The 9,060-nt window shown below is 49.5% G+C and overlaps 1 protein-coding gene across 1 annotated transcript; it reads right to left on the bottom strand.

Annotated features, from left to right (window-relative positions):
• Nucleotides 1–4,353: 4,353 nt before the first annotated feature.
• Nucleotides 4,354–8,782, bottom strand: LYPD5 (LY6/PLAUR domain containing 5). The gene is made up of 4 exons (XM_032172703.2): nt 8,654–8,782; nt 7,773–7,949; nt 7,416–7,562; nt 4,354–6,814 (listed from the first exon to the last, which is right to left on the bottom strand). The coding sequence occupies exons 1-4, from the start codon at nt 8,715–8,717 to the stop codon at nt 6,576–6,578; spliced, it is 627 nt and encodes a 208-aa protein (XP_032028594.1). The 5' UTR covers nt 8,718–8,782; the 3' UTR covers nt 4,354–6,575.
• Nucleotides 8,783–9,060: the final 278 nt, after the last annotated feature.

The raw sequence follows: 9,060 nt of genomic DNA, 5'->3' as shown, positions 1-9,060 counted from the left end.
TTTTTAAGATCTTTAAAATGTTCATTGGAAATCATACGCATATGGAAAGAGCACAAATCCCAAGTGAACAGCTCAATGAATGCTCAGATGAATAAACACAATGGTCAGGCTCCTAGATACTCATTTACCCCTCTTCCAGTTGCAACCACCCCCAAATAGTCACTACCGTGACTTCTGATTGCATATTTAGTTTTGCCAACTGTTGTACTTTGTTTAAATGGAAACGTACAGAATGTTCTCTTGTGTGTCTTTATTCTTCTGCTCAACATTCTGTTTGTGAGATTCCTCCATGCTATTGCATACACTTGTAGAGTGTTCATTCTCATTGATGTATAGTACTCCATTATGCAAATAGGCCACAGATTGATTTATCCAGCCTACTGTTGATTGGTACTTGGGCTGTTTCTACTTTGTGACTATTATAAATTGTTCTGCTAGGAATATTCTAGTCCATGTCTTTTGGGAAAATGTATACACTAATTTATGTTGGGGAGCTCTATCCAGGAGTGGAAATGCTGGGTCACAGTGTGGGTGCAGAGTCTGGTTTAGGTAGGTACTGAAAGATACTTTTTCAAAGTGGTTGTTCTATTTTACACACACACTACCTGGATGTGAGAATCCCAGTAGCTCCACATCCATGCTAATAAATGAAGCTTTTTATTTTACTTTTTTTTTTTTTTTGAGATGGAATCTCGCTCTGTCACCCAGGCTGGAGTGCAGTGGCGCTATCTCAGCTCACTGCAAGCTCCGCCTTCCAGGTTCACACCATTCTCCTGCCTCAGCCTCCTGAGTAGCTGGGACTACAGGTGCCCGACACCATGCCCGGCTAATTTTTTGTATTGTTAGTAGAGACGGGGTTTCACTGTGTTAGCCAGGATGGTCTCGATCTCCTGACCTCGTGATCCACCCTCCTCAGCCTCCCAAAGTGCTGGGATTACAGGTGTGAGCCACTGTGCCCAGCCTATTTTACTTTTAATTAAATTTTTTAGAGAGATGGGATCTTGCTATATTGCCCAGGCTGGTCTCACACTCCTGGGCTAAAGCAATCCTTCCGCCTCTGCCTCCAAAATTGCTGGGATTACAGGTGTGAGCCACTGTTTCCAGCAGGTGAAGCTTTTATTAGGTGAGTGCAAAAGTAATTGCGATTTTTGCATTGTTGGAATTTGCCATTTGATATTCGTACACATTCTTAAACAAATGTGGTTATGTTACACATCATTTTTTTTTTTTTTTGAGACAGAGTCTTGCTCTGTCACCCAGGCTGGAGAGCAGTGGCACGATCTAGGCTCACTGCAACCTCCGCTTCCCAGATTCAGACGATTCTCCTGCCTCAGCCTCCTGAGTAGCTGGGATTATAGGTGTGCACCACCATGCCTGGCTAATTTTTGTATTTTTAGTAGGGACAGGGTTTCACCATGTTGGCCAGGCTGGTCTCGAACTCCTGGCCTCAAGTGATCTGCTCACCTTGACCTCCCAAAGTGCTGGGATTACAGTTGTGCGCCACCATACCTGGCCTGTTATACATCATTGTAATGGGCATTTCTTGCTTTATGTTTTTCTGCTAATGACTTATTACTTGATGTTTATTTTATGTTTATTTTAGACTCTGGAAATGATATTAGACAAAAAGCAAATTAGAGCGACTTTCTTATTTCTTATTTGCGTTCAAAATGGGTCATAAAGCAGTTTGTTGAATTCTGAAGCACGTATTTTTATACTACAGAAATCAACAAACTTATTTCTCACTGGCAAAAATGTGTTGATTGTAATGGTTCCTATTTTGATTAATAAAGATGTGTGTGAGCCTAGTTATAATGATTTAGAATTCACGGTCTGGACTGGGCGTGGTGGCTCATGCCTGTAATCCCAGCACTTTGGGAGGCCGAGGAGGGTGGATCACTTGGGGTCAGGAGTTTGAGACCAGCCTGACCAATATGGTGAAAGCTCCCCACCACCCCCATCTCTACTAAAAATACCAAAATTACCCCGATGTGGTGGCATGCACCTGTACAGTCCCAGCTACTCAGGAGGCTGGGACAGGAGAATTGCTTGAACCCAGGAGGCAGAGGTTGCAGTGAGTCGAGATCATGCCACTCCAGCACTCTAGCTTGTGCAACAGAGCGAGACTCCATCTAAAAAATAAATAAATAAAATAAAATTTATGGTCCAAAACTGTAATTACTTTTGAAAGGTGTCTCCCTCTCTGCTAAGCACTCAGGAAGGCATCTGGGTTGCGATACCCAAGCAGCTACATAGCCTAGTCCACAGTTTCACTTGGATCCCCCATACTATGAGTTCTAAGGCAGTCAGTGCACCCCTGTTCTACTTAGTGAGAGCTGTCAAGTATAAGCTTTTAGAAGTTTTTGAATCACTCTCATGACAAAGAACTGCCAATTGCTCATGTATTTCATCTCACAGGAGTCCTTAGCCACCACACCTCAGGGAGAATCTTCTATTTCAGAAGTACAGTCATACACTGCCTAACAACCCCTCTGCCAACGACAGACTGCCTTTATCATCACTGTGGCACCATAAGATTATAAAGAAGCTGGCCGGGTGTGATGGCCCATGCCTGTAATCCCAGCATTTTGGGAGGCTGAGGCAGGTGGATCACTTGAGGTCAGGAGTTTGAGACCAGCCTGGCCAATATGGTGAAACCCCATCTCTACTAAAAACACACACACAAATTAGCTAGAGGCGGTGGCTCATGCCTGTAATCCCAGCTACTCAGGAAGCTGTGGCAGGAAAATCGCTTGAACCTGGGAGGCGGAGTTTGCAGTGAGCCGAGATCGTGCCAATGCACTCCAGCCTGGGTGACAGAGCAAGACCCTGTCTAAAAAAAAGAAGGAAAAAAAAGATTACTACAAAGCTGAACAATTCCTTTTTCTCCCCCCTGTTCCTCAGGCTGTAACCTATTTACCCTGTTCCTCAGGCTGAAACCTAGGAGTCATCTCAAGTACTCCTCAACCAATATATCAGCAAGTCCTGTCTTCTCCACTAATAAAATCTATTCCTTGCAACCTGTTAAGGAGCAGCTAAATTAAAAAAAAATCTATTAATTTTCCAACTCCTTGCACTACCTCTGCCATCATGGGTACATCATCTCGTGCCTAGACTGGTGTAGTAGCCACTTCACAGGTCCAGCTTCCATTCTTGCCACAGGGAAACTTTTGAAATGTAAAGCATGTACACAAGAGCCCATGCTGTAGGATTCCATTCATATGAAGTTTAAAAATAAGCAAAATTGATCTGTGATAGAAGTTGGAGTCATGGTTATCCTTGGGGTGGGAAACTGACTCTGAAGGGCTATGAGGGAGGCTCTGGGGACATGGGCTGGAAATATTCTACATCTTGACCTAGGTGGAGGTTATTCAGGTATGTACATATGGAAAAATTGCAATTTATGCATTTTATTGTATATGTTTTATATCTCAATGAAAATATTATATATTACATGTAATTATATGTGCATATAATTATATACACATACAACACATATATATATATGTATATATACACACCTATATATGATTATGGCAGTCTTCTACTTCTACTTCTCCAAAGCATTCTTTTTTTTTTTTTTGGAGACAGAGTCTCAGTCTGTTGCCCAGGCTGGAGTGCAATGGCATGATCTCAGCTCACTGCAACCTTTGCCTCCTGGGTTCAAGCGATTCTCCTGCCTCAGCCTCCCGAGTAGCTGGGACTACAGGTGCATGCCACCATGCCCGGCTAATTTTTGTATTTTTAGTAGAGACGGGATTTCACCGTGTTGGCCAGGCTAGTCTTGAACTCCTGACCTCAGGTGATCCGCCCACCCCAGCCTCCCAAAGTGCTGGGATTACAGGCATGAGCCACGGTACTGGCTCCAACGCATTCCGTGTTAGTCTTGGATTAACCAGAGAAACAGAACCAGTAGACTATCTATAATATAAGATTTATTGCAAAGAATTGGCTTATGTGGCCTGGCTAGGCAGGTCAGAAAGAGCAAGCTGGAATCTCAGGCATGGGCTGAAGCAGCTGTCCATAGGTGCAGTTTTTTTCTTCCTCAGAAAAGCCTCATCTCTGCTCCTAAGGCCTTTCAGTTGATAGAGTCAGGCCCACCCAAATTGTCTAGAACAATCTCCCTTCCTCAAAGTCAATTGATTATGGACTTTAATCACATCTACAAAATACCCTCACATCAACACACTGATTAGTTTTTGACTGAATAACTGGAACTGTCACATAGGTAAACTGACACATCAAACTGGCCATCCCAACTTCAGACCACATTTGCAATAAAATCCAAAATCTGGCTAGGCGTGGTGACTCACACTTGTAATCTCAGCACATTGGGAGACTGAGGCAGGAGGATCACCTGAGCCCAGGAGTTTGAGACTAGCCTGGGCAGCATAGTGGGGCCCCATCTCTATAAAAAATACAAAAATTAGCAGGGTGTGGTGGCACACACCTATAGTCCCAGCTACCAGGGAGGCTGAGGTGGGAGGATTGCTTGAGCCTGGGAGATTGAGGCCGAGGTGAGCTGATTGTGCCACTGCACTCCAGCCAGGGATAGAGCGAGACCTTGTCTCTACTAAATACATAAACAAAATCCAAAGTTTGCTTTGGATTGCTAGCCCATCAAAAAGGCTAGCTCCTTGAAGGTGGGAATTTTTGCCACTTTTGTTCCCTGCTGTATGCCCAGCAACTGGAACAGCGCCTTGCACATAGTAGGTGCTCAGTAAATGTGAAGGATGAATGAAGACATCCAGCTTCCCCTTGTATGTCCGGGTGTAAAGACACCAGAAGCCCTTGTCACATTAGCCTACAGGAGCATAGGAGCGGAGCATTTCTGAATTGCCCCCCTCCCCACAAGGCTGCTTGCTGACATGGAGCGAGAAGATATGGGAGTCCACTCTTGCTATGCACTTACTCTGAAAATTGCTCTCTCACTGTGTTTTGGGCATCTTGTCTGTAAAAGAGGAACGTGTCTTAGTCCCTTCAGGCTGCTGTAACAAACTACCATAGACTGTATGACTTATACACAACAGAAATTTATGTCTCATAGCTCTGGAGTCTGGGAAGTCTACAATCAATGCACCGGCAGATTTGATGGCTGGTGAGGACCCACTTTCTTGCTTATAGGCACCTGCTGGCTGTGTTCTCATAAGGTGGAAGGGGCAAGGCAGCTCTCCAGGGTCTCTTTTATAAGGGCGCTAATCCTATTCATGGGGGCCCCACCCTCATGATCTCACCACCTCCCAAAGCCCCATCTCCCAGTAACATCACTTCGGTTATTAGGTTTCAAAAGATGAATTTTGAGGAGACACAAACATTCAGACAATAGCAGGATGCAACTTACTTTTTTGCTTCCCTCACTGAGTTGCTGGAAAGATCAAGTGGCAAAAAGCATGTGAAAGAACATGGTCAAGCATGTGCACAGAGAACATGCTGAAGGATCCCATCTCTATGAAGTTCACGCACTTATGAAAGTGTCCTGCACACCCTGTGTTCCTTCCTCCCTCGGACCTTTGTCCAGGCTGTCTCCTCTACCTAGAATGCCCTTCCTTCTGCTTCTTTTTGCCAACTACTATTGATCCTTTAGGATTTTGCTCAAGGGTTAATTCCTCCAGGAAGTCTTCCCTGATCTTTACAGCTTGGAGAATTTCACCTCCCTGAACTTTGCCTTGTGTGTTTTTCTGTGAAGTTAATCAGTACTCATGTGTTTAGGAGGTGGGGTTGCTTAGCAGTTCATGGGGCTGGGAATCTGGTTCCTGAATCTCTACTCACTAGATACACAAGCTCAACCAAGTGCTTTTGCCTCTCAGTTTGTTGACCTGTGACTTAGGGCTTATGACAGTAGCCCATTTATACTGGGCCACTGCTTTGTCCCAAGTACTAAATGTTCATCTCGTTGAATCCTCACTGCAACTACTGTGAAGCAGTTCTTGTCATCGTTATAGAGGTTATTTTCACCTCTACCTTATAGGTGAGAAAATATTGGCACAGAGAGCTCAAGTAACTCACCCATGGCCTCTGCAGGCTGAATGGTGGAGCTGGGATTTGAAACCATGAAGCTTAGCTCCAGAGCCTGGCTTAAGTAACTCGCCCATGGTCTCTGCAGGCTGAATGCTGGAGCTGGGATTTGAACCCATGCAGCTTAGCTCCAGAGCCTGGCCTACTAACTGTTAGGGCATACTGCTTATTGGGCCTCTCATGATGACACTAATAAAGACATCATTGTATAGCTCCCTCCTAGAGCTGTGACAGGCTTTGAAGGGAGAGCACAGGAAGCTGTGTTACGGGGTGCCTGGTGCCTGCCTGGTGCTCAGTGAGTAACAGCTGTGATCAGAATTGCTCTTCATCAGGGCAGGATGTGGCTGTTTTGCCCTCCCCTGGGATGCTGGTGACTATGTCCAGTTTCTTCCAGTCCTGTTGACCAGGCTGGGGGGCACAAGGGAGGGAGAGATGGAAGGCCAGAGGGACAGGAGTGCAATTCTTATTTTAACATCATTTTCCAGTGAGTTACGTGACAGGGGCTGAAGCAGCAAGAATGAGGTGTGTGAACCCTGTCCCCAGCATTCTGGAGGGGTGGTCTATGCTGAGAGCCCCACCAGCAGGAGGACTGGGAGGAGCAGGGCCAGGACCTGTAGTGCTCGGGGAGGGGTGGTGGCTGAAGCACTGGTGAAGGGCTGAGTCATGGATTTCCTGTTGCAGAGGTGCCCCTCACAGCAGGAGCCCTGGAGGTCGATGGCTGTCCAGGGGCTGGTGGTGCCCTCGGTGGTGCAGGAGGGCCGGTGGCAGGTTCTGATGTACACAGGGACTGAGAAATTGCCTGGGGATGGGCGGAGCAGTGAGGAACGGTCAGAAATGAGGGAGACAGCTGCACCTGAACCTCCACCTTGGTGGCTAGGGCCATGCCTCGGTCCTCAGACTTGCTTCAGGTTTTCCTCCTAAGACCAGGGCCAGGCCTCCCTCAGACCAGGGCCATGCCTCTTCCCTCAGATCCCAGGGCCATGCCTCTTCCCTCACAACAGGGTTGTGCCTCCTTCCTCAGACCAGGGCCATGCCTCTTCCCTCAGACCAGGGCCATGCCTCTTCCCTCAGACCAGGGCATAGCCTCCTTCCTCAGAACAGGGCATAGCCTCCTTCCTCAGAGCAGGGCCAGGCTTCTCCCTCAGACCAGGGTCATGCCTCCTCCCTCAGACCAGGGTCATGCCTCCACCCTCAGACCAGGGCCAAATCTTCTCCCTCAGACCAAGGTCAAATCTTCTCCCTCAGACCAGGGTCATGTCTCCTCCCTCAGACCAGGGCCATGCCTCCCACCTCAGAGCAGGGCTATGTCTCCCGGTTGGGCCTGTCTGGAATCACTACCCTCATGGCGGCCCTGCTTCCATATCCCTTGCCCAGGCCCTTCCACCCTTCCAGCCCCTCACCGACTGTCATTCTGCCATTGCCCTGGAAGCAGGCGGTCTGGTCCTGGTGACACTGGACCCGTCGGGACCTGCCGATGGTGCAGTCATCCTGGTGGACCCCGATACAGGCGTAGCACTCGGCGCCGCTGAGCGTCGGTGGGTCGGGTGCTGGCAAGAGAGCGTAGATGCACACTCAGGCCGTGGTACACTGGTACAGTGGTGCGGGCTGCGCACTGCGCCAGAGCCCCCGCCTAGCACATCTAGGGGGCTGGGATCCTAGCGCGCCAAGAGAAGGCGCTCAGCGGAGGCCACGCCTTCCCCGAGAGGGCCCGGCCTCTCATTGTCTCTCCCGGAGCCCAGCCCCGCTCTGCCGCGCACCTTGGCTCAGGTTGGGGAGGGCGTCATGAGTCATGAGGTGGGCGTTGCATTTGTCAGTTGTGCAGCCGCGCACCACCGAGTAGTCTGGCGGCAGCGCGTCCGGGTTCGATTGCGTCTGGCCCACAGGAGGCCCGGTCCAGCAGCCCTTCCGCACCAGGGTCACCGGCGCGCGATACCCTGGGGGCGGGATCGGGGCTCGTGCTCTGCTTCCCGAAACCCTTCTCCCTCCAGTCTCAGCGTTCTTCCTCCTCCCTCTACCCTTTTGCTTTCGCCTACACCTCCTCCCCTCCCTCCTTCCTCTCACCCCCAGACCTTTTCCCCGAGTTCTTCCCTTCCTCCACTCTTCCTCCCTGTGCGCCTCTCCCACTTTCTCTTCCTTGCTTCCCCATTGTCTCCTCCCCGCACCGCTCGTCCCTCATCCACTTTTTCTTTTGTGGGGCGGGGGACGGAGCCTCGCTCTGTCGCCAGGCTGGAGTGCAGTGGCCCGATCTCGGCTCACTGCAACATCCGCCTCCCGGGTTCAAGCGATTCTCGTGCCTCAGCCTCCCGAGTAGCTGGGATTACAGGTGCCCGCCACCACACCCAGCTAACTTTTTGTATTTTTAGTAGAGACGGGGTTTCGCCATGTTGGCCAGGCTGGTCTCAAACTTCTGACCTCGTGATCCGCCAGCCTCTGCCTCCCAAAGTGCTACGGTTACAGGCCTGAGCCACTGCCCCAGCCCTCTCCACCCTTTTCTTTCTCTTCCTCCTCTTCTTCCTCTCCCTCCCCATCTTTCTATCTTTATCTTTTCATCTTCTCAATTCCCCACCCTTTCTGCTCTCCTCTCCCCCCTTTTTCCTCCCTAATCTCTCGTCCCTGTCCTCCTGCTCCCGCTCCTTACCGGTGTCCAGAGACAGGATAGCCTCAAAGCACTCCTGAGGACAGGAGATGCTGGGCAGCTTCATGGCCCTGAGGTCAAAGGGGCCAAAGTAGGTGTGCTCAAAGCTGTAGCACTGCAGGGCTTGGGACCCTGGGGAGAGAGGTGTGGCCAGTGAGAGCCTGTCCCAGGAACTCAGAGCTCCACCCAGCAAATGACAGGCACAGGGGCCTGGCCCCTCTGCTCCCAGGGAAGCCACGCCTTGAGAGACCAGGTGATGCTATTGCAGCTGGTCACAGCTGTGTCTGTCTCATGGCAGAGTAATGACCTCTCTGCAGCTGACAGTCCAGTTTTTTCCCTCCAGGCCACTCCAGGTCTCCACCCTCTTCCAGGAAGCCCTCTCCCTAGCTATGATTTAGAATAGGAAGGAA

This window comes from Hylobates moloch, unplaced genomic scaffold (assembly GCF_009828535.3).
Source record: "Hylobates moloch isolate HMO894 unplaced genomic scaffold, HMol_V3 SCAFFOLD_13, whole genome shotgun sequence".
In the NCBI taxonomy this organism is placed as follows: Eukaryota; Metazoa; Chordata; class Mammalia; order Primates; family Hylobatidae; genus Hylobates; species Hylobates moloch.
Note: the sequence above shows the minus strand (reverse complement) of the source record. Positions and strands in the feature narration are given on the sequence as shown.